This window comes from Festucalex cinctus, chromosome 18 (assembly GCF_051991245.1).
Source record: "Festucalex cinctus isolate MCC-2025b chromosome 18, RoL_Fcin_1.0, whole genome shotgun sequence".
NCBI lineage: Eukaryota > Metazoa > Chordata > Actinopteri > Syngnathiformes > Syngnathidae > Festucalex > Festucalex cinctus.
Window position 1 is genome coordinate 7,983,365 of NC_135428.1, and position 16,657 is coordinate 8,000,021.

General features: G+C 39.1%; 1 protein-coding gene across 2 annotated transcripts; it reads left to right on the forward strand.

The window, feature by feature from the left end:
* Positions 1 to 1,313: 1,313 nt before the first annotated feature.
* On the forward strand, positions 1,314 to 16,561 carry gucy2d (guanylate cyclase 2D, retinal). 2 transcript variants are annotated; one of them, XM_077505189.1, is made up of 19 exons: positions 1,314 to 1,753; positions 4,200 to 5,199; positions 6,229 to 6,530; positions 6,669 to 7,041; positions 7,112 to 7,193; positions 7,275 to 7,380; positions 8,464 to 8,583; positions 8,762 to 8,842; positions 8,915 to 9,091; positions 9,160 to 9,316; positions 9,401 to 9,550; positions 9,836 to 9,984; positions 10,067 to 10,230; positions 11,615 to 11,807; positions 11,881 to 12,055; positions 13,648 to 13,746; positions 15,002 to 15,096; positions 15,203 to 15,285; positions 15,431 to 16,561. In XM_077505189.1, the coding sequence occupies exons 2-19, from the start codon at positions 4,353 to 4,355 to the stop codon at positions 15,513 to 15,515; spliced, it is 3,438 nt and encodes a 1,145-aa protein (XP_077361315.1). In that variant the 5' UTR covers positions 1,314 to 1,753; positions 4,200 to 4,352; the 3' UTR covers positions 15,516 to 16,561. The 2 variants fall into 2 exon arrangements, with proteins under 2 accessions (XP_077361315.1, XP_077361314.1); XM_077505188.1 differs by having other exon boundaries at positions 4,204 to 5,199.
* Positions 16,562 to 16,657: the final 96 nt, after the last annotated feature.

Here is a 16,657-nt window from a genome sequence, read left to right on the forward strand (position 1 = left end):
AAACTGAAAAAAAAAACTTTTTTAATTAAATAAAATGTAATTAAAAAAATGAAACTAACTATAACTAACTAAAAATAGCTAGAATAACCTTTGTTTTCGTCTTTGTCAATTAAAGGGAACGTCAAACCAAAGATTTTATTTTATTTATTTATTTTCATACTATATGTTGTATACACCCCCACTAGTCTAAAAATGGCATTCTGAATAATATTGTGTTTGTGGAATGTGAATTAAGCAGGAAAATCCACTGTTTTTTTAATTCATTTATTTTTTATCCATTTCAGGGGCGGACATTTTGCCACTTGCTGTCAACTGAAAATGACATCACAGTTTCTCAAGGCTGGGGTAACGACTAATCATGGCTCATATTACACAAATACAATATCAAAACTGCTGAATGCAGAAAAAAATAATTTAAAAAAAGAAAGAAAGAAAGAAAAAAAAAGAACGCAGAAAATTGAATTTCGAATTGCTACTGCCACCTGTGGCCGAAAATTGAAACTGCACACTCCCTTCTTCAAGTACACAATGCACACATGATGTCACATCCGCAGACAAAGGGTGGGAAATTCAAACCAGAATCCAGTCTAAAGATATTTTTTGGGCAAATTGTTACATAGAGCAGCTCTTGGGGCTGCATATAACATATTACGTATTGTCAAAATGTTGGGTTGACTTCCCCTATAATATCGGATACACGAGCTTTTGTGGTTCATTTGAAATGCATTTATTTTGATGTTGCTGTACGTCCATACAGATGAAGGTCAAAGGTCGTTTGAGAATTGTAGTTCACTTATTTATACACTAGAAAGCTTCTTTTTTTTTTTTTATCTTGCACAACTAAAACTAATCCTTAAACCAAAAATAAAACAAAGCATAAAACAAATCTAAACTATTCAAAGCTAACAAACCTACTCTAGAAATTTAATTAAAACTGACTGATTTTAAAAAATAAATGTCAAAATGAAATAAAATTAGAATGAAAAATCCAAAACTATTACAACCCCACAATATACTCTAAAATGTGCATAGTAGGCTAGCATTTAACACATCCGCAATACAGCTGAGGTTTGTATCTTCTCCCCATGCTTAATAGCGGTAATATGATGATAGGTTCATTGTCAGCTGTGTTAAGATCCTGTTCACCTTTGACCCGACTGAGGACAAGCAAGATAGAAAATTCAATGATAATATGATACTGAATGTAATTCAACAGTGTATCAATGTGGTGTTCAACTATGATGACAATGTCACTGTCCCGGTCGTTGTGGGAACCCCGTGCATGCCCCGTGTGCATCCCGACTTTCCCCTCATCTCCTTGAGCCCTCCCCCGCACTCACTCTCCTCACACTAGTATGGATTAAGAGATAAAGAAGGCTGAGAAGTCACAGCTCGAATGTCCTCCCCGCTCTTTTCCATTTTCTTTTACCTGTTATTTTATCCCAGCAGTTCCCCCTGTCCTTTTTTATTTTATAAATGTATATATATATTTTTTTTTAACTTGCTCTTGGTCTCATGCATGATCTGAGGTTTGGGGCGGGTCCCAGTCCCAGGCTGGGAGAGCAACAAGCGACGGGAGATTTAACAAATGAAGATGTGGAGATGTGACTGTGGAACTTAAACTTGAAAGATTTTTTTTGTGGTTTCTTTGTTTTTCTCTTGAATGACATTTGTCACCATAACTGGAAACAAGCTGGAATTTGGATGGTATGCAACATAGATATGGATCCTCTTTAAAAGACAACCAATCCAGGTATGTTTTTGAGTTGTCCATTATCACAATGACTGGGAACATTTTTCAACTTTTCATATAAGAATCAGGTTCAGTTGACCTTGGATTGACCAAATTAAGTTTAAGTCACATCAGTTTACAACAACCGTGTATATAATGCATAAAAATTTTCCAGACAATGCAATTTAAGAGCCCATTTTCAGGAAGGTTGTGGAAATTTTAAAGTGGTTTAGATTATTTGGATGGAAAAAGCGATGCAGGAGCAAACGGACAATTAAGGCCAGATTTACCCGCATAGCCGCAGCAGCGCTAATAGGCTTGCTAAGCACATGCGAGTAATTCAGATCTCATGGTTGTGATCTGCACAAAACTCTCAACAATTGAGATGCAGATGTGCAGCCCTCAACTCAACCCTCATTCTGAATAACATAAAGATCATCACAAACTAAGTGACCGGAGTGTGTCCATGTGCATGTGTTTTATATTTAATACAGAGTAGTTAAAATGCTGTAATCCCCCCCCCCCTCTCCCAAAAATGCTACGTGAAATGCTATTCAGGTGTCAAGCTCACGGCCATATCTGGCACGTCACATCATTTTGCGAATGCAAATTAACTATGTCAACTTGATACTTGCTAAAATTTGTACTTAAATCAACAAAAAAAAGTTGATGTATTGCAAGCATTTTCTTATTCTACTATTACTGGAACAACAGTTGAGCAAACTATTGTTTACTTCTTCAAAACTAGTTACCATATGTAATAATATGAAGAGGTGATTAAACATTATGGTTTAACTGTAACTGCAATGTGGCCTATGACAAAAATTTGCTTGACCCCTAGTGGGTGGGGCTGGAATATGCCATTTCTCATTGGTTTATGGAGTTTAAATTTTGCAATGATTTTATAATTTGACAAAGGATTTGAACTTTTCAATGTTATTTCCAATAACACCATTGAATATTTGATTTTCCTGTACATTTTATAAACACTACTCACAAAAAATGGGGCTTTTGTGTGAAATTTTAGGGTCAACCTAATAAGCACGACAACCTTCACAGGTGAACTTAATTTGATCTTCTTTCATAACTTTTGAGGAATGTAAGCGCCCAACTGTTCACTGTTTCAGTTGCTCCTCTAGACCAGGGGTCTGCAACCCGCGGCTGTGGAGCCACGTGTGGCTCTTTAGTACTTCTCCTGTGGCTCTAAAAAAAAAAAAAAAAGTAGAAATTAATAAAAAAAAATTTTTTTGCAAATTTATTTAGATTTTTAATTAAAAATATTCTTCAAATGAATTATTGATTTAGACAAAAAAAAAGAAAAAAAAGTTAAATATTCAAAAAATTTCAGTCCAAAATTTTAAAGCGATACTTAACTCATGGAGTCATTTTCATCAGTAAAAAGTCAATATTTTGTCTACAATTTATGTGGTAACTTCATTATTTATCACATACAATTAGTACATTTAAAAAGTAATATTTCTACTTGCTGTCGACTGATGATGACATCACCTGTGCTGAGGAAGTAGGTAACAACCAATCATGGCTCAGTTTACTGATCAAACCCAGAAAACAGGTAAACCATGATTGGTCATTACCTACGTCCTCAGCACAGGTGATGTCATCATCAGTCGACAGCAAGGAGAAAAATGACTTTTTAAAGGTATTAATTGTACATGAAAAATAATGACGTTATCAAATTCATTCTGGCCAAAATATTAACTTTTCACTGCTGAAAATTGTTCAATGAGTCAAGTATCCATTAAGTTGTCAGATTAAAGGCAGATGAAGTTTTAAAACTGACCTAAAAATGTCAAAAAAAGTGACCATAAAATGTCCATGAAATAGCCCAAAAAAAACAAAGTCAGAGAATTTAATTAAAAAAAAAAAGCAGAAAAGAAAACTTTCAAAAACTATAAAATGTCCAAAAACAAAAGAAGAAATCCTGAAAATTACCATCAAATGTACACAAAGTTGTCAAAAAAGTCAGAATTTTTATTTTAAAAGAGGCAAAAAAGACGTTTAAAAAGATATGTCCAAAATCAAAAGAAGAAATTCAGAAATTTATCATAAAATGTCCATAGAATTGCCAAAAATGTCAAAAAATAACCAGTAAATGTCCAAAAAAAAAAGGAAGAAGAGAGGCAGAAAATTACCACGCGTCCAAACAATTGCCAAAAATTTCAGAAATTTGACAGAAAGGAAAAAATGCGCAAAACGATGAAAGGTGGAAGAAAATTAATCTCCAAAATTAATATGCTGCATATTTTTTTCTGTGATGGTGCAGCTCTAATTAGCTCCTCAGTTCATTAAAATAAACTAAGAAACTGTTTCGTCCACCACAATGTTCAAATGTTTAGCGGCTCCAGACAGTTTTTTTGTTATTTATTTGCTGTAGCTCATGGGTGTCCAAATCAATACAACAATACATATCTTTAATTCTCTCCACATATTTTCCTGTCACCTGGAGGCAGTGATGGCTCGGAGTGTCGTGGACGTTCGTCCATCTTAGGACTGAAGAACTGCTGAGTGCCAAGGGAAGAGGTTCCCACCACCCACTGTCACACCTCCAAACCACGCTCACCATCTCCCTGAGTGGACATCATCGAAACTGCGCGAGGGAATGGCAAATCACAGAGACCCTCGCTTCCTGCACAACCTGTCCTATCACCCTCGATGGCAGCACGACTCCTTCAAACCGAGGTGGAAAAGACACACGTGGACAAACAGTGACGTAGCTCATCGTGTCTTCCTTTCCTCGTCCACATCATCGTCGTTGTTAAAACCGCAGTTGCCATTGTCCCCGGCGCAGCGTTTTCAGACCTGCTGGGCAAGTCGGCTCCTCATGCCCTTACTCCTAATCTCATTCCTACCATGTCAAGCCTGGGCGACCACATTCAAGGTGGCTCTGGTCGGACCCTGGACTTGCGACCCCTTTTACTCCAAAGCCCTGCCGGACACGGCGGCCCGCCTGGCCACTGCACGCATCAACAAGGACCCCCACCTCAACAAAGGCTACTGGTACGACTACACGCTGATCAACGAGGACTGCAAGTCATCCCGTGCCATGGCTCGTTTCGCTGAGCTGGAAGGATACGGCTCGGCATTCCTGGGCCCGGCCAACCCGGGGTACTGCTCTTCGGCCGCGTTATACGCTAAAGAGTGGGATGTCGGAATTCTCTCCTGGAGTTGCCTGAAACCAAACATGGGGGAAGGAAGGATGTATCCCACGTTCCTCCGCCCACAGCCGTTGTCCTCGCGTGTCCTTTTCACGGTGCTGCGCTTCTTCCGCTGGGCCCACGTGGCGATCATCTCGGAGGAGAGTGACATCTGGGAGGCCACTGGGTATGAGCTGGCCTCATCTCTGAGGGCTTTGGGCCTGCCCGTCAACCCCGTCGTCACCATGGAGGCGGGCAAGGACGGGCCGAGGAAGGCCTTGACAAAAGTTCGGGAAACAGATCGGGTTAGAGGTGAGCTGCGGTGCTTTACAACTTCGAATGTCAAAATGAGGGTTAATTTCGAGTTAATTTAACTCATTTGCGCCAAAGAACGTATTAATACGTTCTATTTTAAATGTTTTAAGTGTCACAAAACGTATTTATACGTTTTTATGGGGGGGGTTTTATGCTAGAGCATACAGAAGGCTTCGATGCAGCCTCTGAACTGCAGAGAACGGGTGAAGTCAATGGTAGCAGTTACAAAAACGGCCAGCAAATGTCAGCAGAGTATAAGAGATCAACTAGAGCTATGTTGAAAACGAGTTTATTTCCCCACAGTTCTAAACAGATTTGTGAATAATGATGAAACTTACATATATAGTGAAGGGGGTTGTTTCAGTTAAAAATGACTGCAAGTGAATTAGTTAAAGTTCCTTTAACGGATCCACCCCCCGCCCCCCTCGGAAAGCCTGTACTGGGGGAATTCCAATCGCAATGCAGTAGACATGTCCACGTCAAAATTTAGCAGTAATAAATGGAATAATAATTAATATATTTGTGGAGACTGAGGTCAAGTTGTCTTTAACAATTTTAAAATGTGCAGAATTTCACAAGTTACTGCATTTTAAAGATTTGATAGCTCTTAATATGAAAAGAAAAATGCACAGAGCTGTCATCTTACAAATGCAATTATGCCATCTAGTGGCAGAAAAATGACCTCAACACAAATCAATATCACACTTTTTTTGTCTTTTGTTTAGTTTTTTTTTACAGTACACTACATCTTTTTACTTTTAACTCAATTTTATGAATGATTATGACATTGCTGTATCAATGAAGATGAAGCCATATTTCGATTAGTTTAACATTTTTTCCACTTAATGTTAACAAGGATATGAAAGGTATTTTGTCGTACATTTGGAACAGTTATAAAATTTGTGATTAATTTTGTGTTAACTATTGAAGTCATTTGATTAAATACGATTAAAAATTTTAACCGTCTCTTGACAACAAAAACCTGAATCTTGATAACATGCTAACGATCTGGTTTTCTCTTCACAGTGATCATTATGTGCATGCCTTCTGTCCTGATCGGCGGCCAATCCCAGTACGAACTTTTGATTTCCGCTTTAGCCATGCGAATGATCGACCGCGGCTACATTTTTATCCCCTACGACACGCTGCTCTACTCGCTTCCGTACAACGATGCTTTCTACTACAACCTGGGCAATGACACCAATCTGAGGAAAGCCTACGACGGAGTCCTCACCATCACCATGGACTCCGGAGACCGCAATTTTTACCAGGCCTTCAAAGATGCTCAGGACAGCTACGAAATCCGCAGCAGCACCGCGGCAGCGCATGTGAGAACATCTGCTCAGATTATACATGACTTTCAGGCGGAAAATTACCATAAAATGTCCCCAAAAATGTAAAAAAAAAAATTGCTAGCAAAAAGTAGCAAACGTTCGCACATAATCGCCATCTGTCTGCCTTTCTAGGTTTCTCCATTCTTCGGCTCCATCTACAACATGATGTATTACATAGCCATGGCAACTGAGCAGGCCCGTGCCAACAGCGGCCGGTGGGTGACGGGTGAGATCCTCGGCGCCAGCGAGGGCGGCTTCGAATTTGAGGGCTTCAATCAGCACTTGAGGGCGGGTAGGGACGGCGAAGGCATGCAGGCTCGCTACGTGGTGCTGGACTACAGCGGGATGGGAAACTCGCTGTACTCCACTCACGTTCTGGAGGCTGCGCACACGGACGGCAGGATCGGAGGGTTGAAATATCTCGGCCGCTCGATCCATTTCGCTGGCAGTACCCCCTACACGGACTCCAGTTGTTGGTTTAGTCCTTATTTTGCCTGCAGTGGAGGTGAGTGGCGCTGCAGGGTCGTCACAAGAAACTTGAAGTCCGCCGTAGTGAACCTCTTGTCCTCCTATAGGAATGGATTACTCGACTATCTTCTTTTTCCTTCTCTTTGCGATGATGCTTGCTGGTGCCATAAACGTCTTCATTCATTTCAAGTACGTAGCGGAAAACTCCTATTTATCCGATGCTTGTGTGGTGATACACTGTAATTTGCCCGTTTTGTATTTTTCATCCAGGAGGAGCGGCAGAGTGGGCTTCACTTTTGGAAACAGCGGTGGATCCACCAAAGTACTCCTGACTCTGGATGACCTGGTCTTCATTAACACTCAAATCAGTAAAAGGGTCAGTTCTTGTGGGATTTTGCTGGCTTTTGGGGACTTGTGCCCCTCTTGCGCTTTTATTTTTAGGTTTTGAGGATACTCGGGTAGAATTTCTGTAATGTGTCTTAGCTTAGGATGCTAAATTGTTGGACTCCAATCTTCTCGTGTCACAGCAAAGAGAAACTCCAAGAGAACTTTTCTCATCCATTGTTGTTAGTTTGTCTCACTCTGATGTGTCTGGCGTGGTTTTTGCAATTGAACTCAGTTAGCTGACTTCCAAACTGTGTAGTGAACAAGGAGCTATTCTTCATTTCTCATTCTAAATGTTAACTTCACAAAACAATTTTAGTAAAACTGTTTTATGTAAGCAGATTTATGATTAAGGCAAGTGCAGAGGTAGTAAATTCAGGTCCAGAAAGTAAAAAAAAAAAAACAAGCTTTGCCAAAGATTAGCTTTAGCAACAGATGCTTCTACTCAAATGGCAGATAACGAGCTTGTTTCGAAGCACCTGTGACTAAAGCCGAACTGTTGGAGGGTTTTTACTATCTGCGCTTGTATTCTCCACCTCTGGTCAGACACGAGCTCACCAATTGACATTGGAGCAGTGTTGCAAAATTGCCACCGAGCAAGAATTTTAGTTCAGCGCCAGTTTGAGAAGCTTTATAGCTGTCACAAGGCTTCAACGTGCGCTAAATTTCGGCTAGGTGCTATATAAATAAAGTCTGAGTTGATGATTTGATATACCGTCACTGATGAAACCACTGAACTTCTCGAGCAGGCATCCGCACTAATCCCATGGAAGTCTATCCGTATGGCTGCACTGAAACTCAGCAGCTGGCTGATAAAGCTTTACCTGTGCCGACTTCAGGTTGTTGAGCATCATAACCTTCTGCTTAAAGGCTTTGAAAACCTGAAACTTGCTATGGATAGTGTAAATTGTGCTACACTTCGCCATCAATGACATGCACAGAAAAACTGCAATATGTAAGCTGTCAAATGCTGATGGCCTCAAGTCTAGAATTTTCCCATTGATAAACTGGAGGATGTACGCATACTTTTGTTCACGTAATTTGCTTATTTGTTGTGATGTGTTGTTGAGAGCAGAAGCTGAATGATGAAAGCATCATGAGAAGTCAGCTGGATATGAAAACGCCTCACCACTCAGTGTCCGGTCGCAGCTATTTGGCCTCTACACCAGATAGCTCCAATGTTGCTGTATTTGAGGTGAGTTGGAAAAAATATGGATATTTCTTTTTTCTTTTTTTTTCCCTTAATTTTTTTGGTTAATTTATCTATTTATTATTATTATTATTATTATTATTATTATTATTATTATTATTATTATTATTATTATTATTTAATGTTTTAGTTTATTTTTTCTGTTGTTTCCTGTAAATCTCAGGGCGATTGGGTTTGGTTGAAGAAAGGCCCACCTGGAGCTGTATCAAGCGTCAATAGCAGCACTGAGTCAGTCTTCATCAAGGTCAGTGTTTGAAAGAATGAAAACGAAGTCCTGCTATGCGTTCCGTTCCAATTGTGTGGCTAATTCTCGCAGCTCAGAGACATGAGGCATGAGAATCTCAACCTGTTCCTGGGACTATTCTACGACTCTGGTATTTTCGGAGTGGTGACGGAACACTGCTCCAGAGGCAGCTTGGAGGACCTGCTCATCAATGAGGACGTACGGCTGGACTGGATGTTCAAGTCGTCCCTGCTGATGGATCTTATCAGGGTAGAGGAGAAACAAAAACACACTCTTGTGTGTGTGTATAGTGGAGCTCACTCGTCACGTCTCAACAGGGAATGAAGTACCTGCACAATCGAGGAATCGTTCATGGGCGCCTCAAATCCCGAAACTGTGTCGTGGACGGACGTTTTGTGCTGAAGGTGACTGATTATGGCTTCAATGAACTTCTCAGCGCCCAAAGCATCAGCTTGGAGGACGAAAAGCCAGAGGGTGAGTTCATATCGGGTCTTCCATTTCATTTTCTCTACCATACATAACTTTTATCGTCTTTGTTTTATCATCTCAATCAAAAAGATCTGTTCTGGACTGCTCCCGAGCTGCTACGCAACCATTCTCTGAGGAGAAGGGGGACGTTTCCAGGAGACGTCTACAGTTTTTCCATCATTGCACAGGAAGTGATTTCCCGCTCTGCACCTTTTTGTATGTTGGACATGCCACCGAAAGGTGAGTTGATACACGATGTCAGTCAAGTGCAATGTTAAATGTTATCATAATACCTTTAGATGAAAATGTCTGGAATGTAGCCCACTAATGTTCACTGCCTGTTTTTAATCTTGTCATCACACATCAGTTAAAGGAGGCAAATAAGCATTACAACTGTGGCTGGAAAGCAAAACAATATTTTATTTTCATCACTAGAACGCATTCACGATAAAAGCAAGACATTCAATCTGCATGTGCGTCTCCATGTTATTGTTTTTAAACAGTGTTATCTGTGTGTTTTGGCAGAGATTATCAGCAAGGTCAAAGAGCCCCCTCCTTTGTGTCGGCCCACCATTTCAGTCGATGAGGCCCCCCTGGACGTCATCCAGGTCATGAAGCAGGCCTGGAGCGAAGAACCGGACAAGAGGCCCACATTTCATGATGTTTTCAAACAGGTGAAAATACACAAAAGGCACATCTAGTGGGGCATGTTCACTGTACCCGGGTGACACTCTGTGTCCATTTTTGTCTTGACAGTTTAAAAGCATCACCAAAGGCAAGAAGACCAATATCATCGACTCAATGTTGCGCATGTTGGAGCAGTACTCCTCCAACTTGGAGGATCTGATCCGGGAGAGGACGGAAGAGTTGGAGGTGGAGAGACAAAAGACGGACCAACTGGTGGCTCAGATGTTGCCCAAGTGAGTTATGCCAACATCACATGTGGGAGAAGCACTTTTGAATCACATTTTACGTACAATCAGCCAATCCAGTTAGGCTTAGAATGGAGCAAGCAACAAACAGAGAAAACGGCATGTTTTTTTGTTTTTTGTTTTTGTTTGTTTTATAATGTCTATTGTTTTGTCAACCTGGATGTCTTTTTAAGGGGAAGTCAAGTCTGAAATGTTCTTTACAATATGTTCTATACACCCACACTAGTCGGTATTCTGATCAATATTGTGTTTGTGGAATAAACAGAAAAATACACCCGCTTATATCCATTTCAGGGGGCGGCCATTTTGCCTTGGCACTGTGATGTCTGTCGACAGCAAGCAGCAGCACAAACAAACATGTAACATGACATAGATAAAAACAAAAATAGGTGTATTTTTCTGCTTAATTCATATTCCACAAACATAATATTAATCAGAATGCTGTGTTTAGACAAGTGGGGACACAGAACATATTGTGAAGATTTTATTTTTATTTTATTTTTATTTTTATACTTGACTTCCCTTTAAATCTAAGAAGGTTGACATTAAATTTTGACGAGAATCCACACATGATGATATAAAATCAAAAATACTGGCCAAAAAATCAAAATAAAATGTTTATCACTGTAAAGTTAATTTATAGCTAATATAACAGAGTGTATACCGGTTCACACCCGTGACAATTTGATTCATGTTGTATCAAAGAGTCTATTTCTTTTGATTACTATCCTATAAAAGGCTAATTTTACTGTAAAATTGCTATACATATCAAATATGTTTAATCAGTAGTGTACACAGATAAATAAATAAAATAAAAATCAGTGGTGTACACAGATAAAACAAAAAACAGGCACTGTCTCATACAGAATCAGTTCCACAGTTTCTTGAACTAAAATGTTCAAATTTGGAGAGGTAGCATGGCTACACAGGTGACTAATCCTTAAAAGTTTCCGATGCTAAAACTGCGAGCAAGGTAGCAATGTAACCTCACTTTAAAATTCAACAAAATAGCAGCGCTAGCAGTACTAAGCTAGCAGTAGGCTACTGGTATTAGCGCTGTAGCCACAACTGCTACGTTTCTTTCTCTTTCTTTCTTTCTTTCTTTCTTTCTTTCTTTCTTTCTTTCTTTCTTTCTTTCTTTCTTTCCAGACATTGTTAGCATGACTTATTCCTAAGTGCTGCAAACACGAAAGTTTCATTTGTTCTTGAATATACAATCAATTCAAAATGAAAAAGAGGTGATAAACATACCTAGCGAAAATGTTGCTAATTCTGGGGTGATTCTGAATCCTCAGTCACGAGTTCTGTTCATGCTACATCTGTTTACTATACTATGTGATGACAATGCTGTTCCCTGCGTTTCTTCCCCCAGGTCTGTGGCCCAGGCGCTGAAGACAGGCAAGCCGGTGAAACCTGAGCACTTCAACGAGGCCACGCTCTACTTTAGCGACATCGTAGGCTTTACCACCATCTCAGCTCTCAGCGAGCCCATCGAGGTGGTCGACCTGCTCAACGACCTCTACACGCTCTTTGACGCCATCATCGGCCTGCATGACGTGTACAAGGTGAGTGCGGACCGAGTTGTCTTCCCTGAAGACACATTTCATGTTTGTTTTTTTCCATTTTGGGGGTCTTTAGGTGGAAACTATTGGAGATGCGTACATGGTGGCCTCCGGAGTCCCCAATAGGAATGGCAACCGTCATGCGGCTGAGATGGCCAACATGTCTCTTGACATCCTCCACTGCATCGGCACCTTCAAGATGAGACACATGCCGGAATTAAGAGTTAGGATCCGGATCGGCTTGCACTCCGGTGAGCAATGGCAGGCTCAAAATCAGCCATGAAAATTCAATTCATTTTTTTTAAAATATTTCATTCATTTAAAAAAGAGATATGAAAAGGGACAGAAGTAAAAATACACCTTGAGTTGAAAATACTTCGTTCTTTTTGTTTTGTTCTATATTTTGTTTTGGGGTTTTTTTTGGGGGGGGGGGGGGGGGGATTGTTCTTCTTAATTTATACTCACTTTCCCTATTTTAAGTTAATTTGTATATTAACTGGTAAAATTTCATGATGGGCATTAAACATTATTTTAAGATGGTTAAACTCCATCACTTCATTAAATTTGAAAGTTTTTAGTTGTATCAATAATGGATTAGTGTGGTCTCTGTATCCACAACTGCAAACGACAAGAATTGCACGTTTTTGTAAAAGAAAGATGGAATCGGTGTAGGTTTTGCCAGCACACCAGGTATGGAACGATCAATGAATTATATAACAATAACAAGGCATTCTTGTTCAATCAATCTTTAGCCTTGTGTAAAACAGCTACAGTTTGTGTTACCTTCGATTTGACATATTCTATATGTGATTTGCATGTTAAGTGTTCATCAATGATAATACCTACAAACTTTATTTCATTAGTCTTTTCTATTGCTATACCTTGCACAGTCAGTTACTTCTACATCTATATTTCTACAACTAAAAATCATAAATCTGCTTTTACTATTTATAGACAGTCTGTTGGCATTGAACCACTTCATAATTTTCTTAAACTCTAGGAAATGAATCGGAATAAAGTAGAATTTGGTAATCTTACAATAATGTTTCAAAACATACAGTATAGTTATGTTGAGAACATTCAACTGTTGCCTGTATTGTGGTACATGGATGGGAAATAAAATACAAAAAATGTGAAATTCATTTTTTTTGCAGTTCGGTACGCATGTGGTAGCACAAGCTGCTAAGGAAAGGAGGTATTTTTACCTCCTTGATCCTCGTCTGGAACATATTCCGAGAATAGTGAAGCACTATCCACTTAGGGTGCTGTCATCCAATTAACGCACAGCATCCACCACAAGTCAATGCTATTCAACCAGTGATAGAGTAAAGCTTTCATTTTTTTAAAAGCACATTTTGATCCGAAATGAATTGGAAATGGGTTGGTTGTGTATTAGTTATTATTATGTTAAAAAAATGATTTGTTTTAGTTTAGTTTTATTATTTTATTTATTTTTAATTTATTATTTTAGTATTAGTTTTAGTTTTTTATTTTTTTATTTTATTTTTTAAATATATGGAGTAATAGTCAGTGTGTAATAAAATAAACTATAGTTTGCAAGTGACTGTTTGCCCTTCCTTCTTCTGTACAAATGCAGTAGAAAATAAAGACTTTTAAAATGAACCCCAAAAGCTCAGGTATGATATGAATTAAATAAAAATAAAAAAAGAAGGACATTTTTTGCTAAAATTATAATTTATTATAGTTATTTTTAGAAACATAACACAAAATATAGTTTCACTTCGTCTTCATTTTTATTTTATTGCATTTTTTCCCCCCCTCACCATGAGTTATTTTGTTACTTATTGTGAACTATAATAACCTTGGGCGTGTTCGCTTTCAGGCCCAGTGGTGGCAGGAGTTGTGGGCCTCACGATGCCTCGCTACTGCCTCTTCGGAGACACAGTCAACACAGCATCTCGAATGGAGTCCACCGGGTTGCGTGAGTGTCTCATCATCACGTGCTCAATGAATTCAGACGAAAAGAAAGTTTGTATCCCCCCCCCCCAAGACTAACATGTGGCTGAGGGCAGGTGTGTGCATGCAGCTTGAGGCTAAACGGGGCTTTAAGTGCCGAGTCCTTTCTTAATCTCTTAAGACTGTAAACAGAATTAGAGGTCAATTCAAAGTTTTACTGTAAATAAACTGGTATGCACTAGCGACCCGGTTTCATGTTCCAGGAATGAATTTGCAAAAGGCATCTTCAAGGAGGTGAATTGAAACATGCACAAAGATAATCCGGTCATCATGTTGGGTTGGAATTAGCTTTCAGTGGAACTTCTCAGATGGACCACAAGATCGTTGGTCAACTTCCAATTTTTACAGTTCGAAAAAATGTTTTCATGTAGAAAAAGATGGAATTGGAATTGCCCCTTTCCAGTGTTAAAGTGACACAATCATAAAGCCCATTTGCAAGTTCAACTGTTTTTTTTTTTGTGCTGTTTTTGTAATGGTGCCACAAGATGGGGCCAAAGCCCTGAAAGTATGTATTGCTGTCAAGGAATTAGGTGGAGGGGTTGCATCTTCCAAAGTTACAAATTACTTTTTAATTGTTTTATCCAAAACAGGCAATTTACTTATTAATTTTCCTTTTTTATTTTTCTTAATTGTATTTTTCGAGAGCTAGATTTTTAATAGAACTGTCCAGAAAGAATCGGTTACAGTGATGAAAAATTGCAATTTCAATTGACATTTTCTACCAAAATGAAACAAATCCATTTGGCAAGAAACTATCACCTGCTTTAGTGGACCGCACAAAATGAGGTGGTGGTTTGGATCTTGGATCTCTTCAGGGGTGTTCATCTTTAGAGCAGAGGGAGTTAACTCATTCAGTGCCATTGACGGCTTTAGACGTCACAAGACATTTTAACTGGGCTGGCGGGGAACGAGTTAAAAACATTTTTGAGCAAAGAAATACATTTGTAGTTTTGTGACTTCTAGTGGATGAAAACAGATCTCACATTTCAAATGTACTCTGGAAAAAATTGGGTGTGACAGTTACGTGAAAACCCTTGTAAAGTTTCACTCATAAATTCTAATTAAATTCTCCTTGTAAAATTTACATCGAATTTCTAAGTGAAACAAACTTTATGGGGGATTCTCAAGGAAATATTACTCCACATTTTTTATAGTGCGGATTTCGGTTTTTCGCCTACATGAGTATCAACTGCGGGGTTTTTTGTGTGTGTGCTGTGTAGCTTACAGAATACACGTCAACCAGACCACAGTAGACGTCCTTAACAGCTTGAAGCTGGGATACAAAATTCAAGTCAGAGGCATGACGGAATTAAAGGTAAACGGGATAAAACTCACTGAATGCTTGCAGAAACAAACAAACAAAAAATACATGGCACGCAGGTTAGGTTGTGATTTATTTTATTTTTTTTATTGTTCAATAGGGTAAAGGTGTTGAGAACACGTACTGGTTGGTGGGAAGGGAAGATTTCAAGAAACCTCTGCCAATTCCGCCAGACCTTCAAGGGTAAGCAACATTGCGGCATCATAAAGTGCTTTAAATGCAAACGCACAATTTCAGTGAGTTCGTTAAGATGACCATTTTGATATGTTGGTATCAAATATGAGTTTGGTGATCCGATCCATTTTTCACTGTGCGTTTCCTCTCACAGGGGACGCAATCACGGCATCGGTTTAGATGAGATTCCTCCCGACAGAAGACAAAAGTTTCTGGATCGGCAGAAGAAGATGGGCTAGACTGGTGCTTAACGCTTTTGTTTGTTTTGAAACAATCCGTTGAGATTGTGAGAAGCAGCGTGTGCGCCGTTATCAAATAGACTTGACATAATATTACAATATGTCCTGTTAAGGTCTAAAATGTGTGCTGCTAGAGGGAGGGACTGATACAAAACAGCTTTACGGGTGTGTAACCTTCATTTGTAGTAATGCTGCACAAACTCATCGCATATCTGGTTTCAGGTATAGTGAACGTTCCTCACGTTAGATCATTTCATTGAAAATTCAGCCATCAATCTGCTACATCATTGAAACGGGACTGATTGATGTGCAAAAAGACTGAATGACATCAGAATTATTGGCTAAGTAGGTAAAAAATGAATTTGTCTTCACGGTCAGAACCCTCAGAGAAACACACATAAAAAATAACAATGACCAACAGAGGGAGACAGAACAGGAAGCCTGACAGTTTGCTAGTTAGCGTCCCGAGTTTTTTAGCTGGAAAAAAAAGAGACATGAGGAAGACATATTCACCAAAAGTGATGATATCTGCTGTTTTAGCCCCCCAAAAAGTACAAGTCCTATTTTTTACAGTGATGTGACGATCTCCTCACCAAGCGATTATTGCATTTCTAAATCAGGCCGTGATGAAGATGACCCCGGGGCCAAAACACCAGCCAGAAAACAATAATCACATTTAATCACAGCATATATTTTGATTATGTGTGCATTGATTTTTAACATTATATTACATTCGACCCTTGCAGAAATAAAATAACCGAGTTTGAAATTCAGATCATTTCAATTTGTCATCATTGGCTTGTATATACTGTAAATGTACGTGGGTGCATTTTGGTTGGTCCACAAACAAAAAGGAGGAAAAGCAACATTCCATATGCGGATTAAAGCGGTGAAATATGTATTTTCTTGAATAGCAATAGCATGACCTTCTTTTTATAGACTTTGAGTCCTTTTTTTGCCAAATGCAGTAGATACACTTGACACAACCCAAATGAAGTGGACTGTGCTGATCATTTTTGAAGGGGAAATTCATTGTGTTTATGTAAATAAATTATGGCTTCAGTGAAAATGGTTGCGGGCTTTGCTTTGTTGCCTAAACCTTGAATAATATTCCACAATGGGGACCAGTGTAGAATCAACAT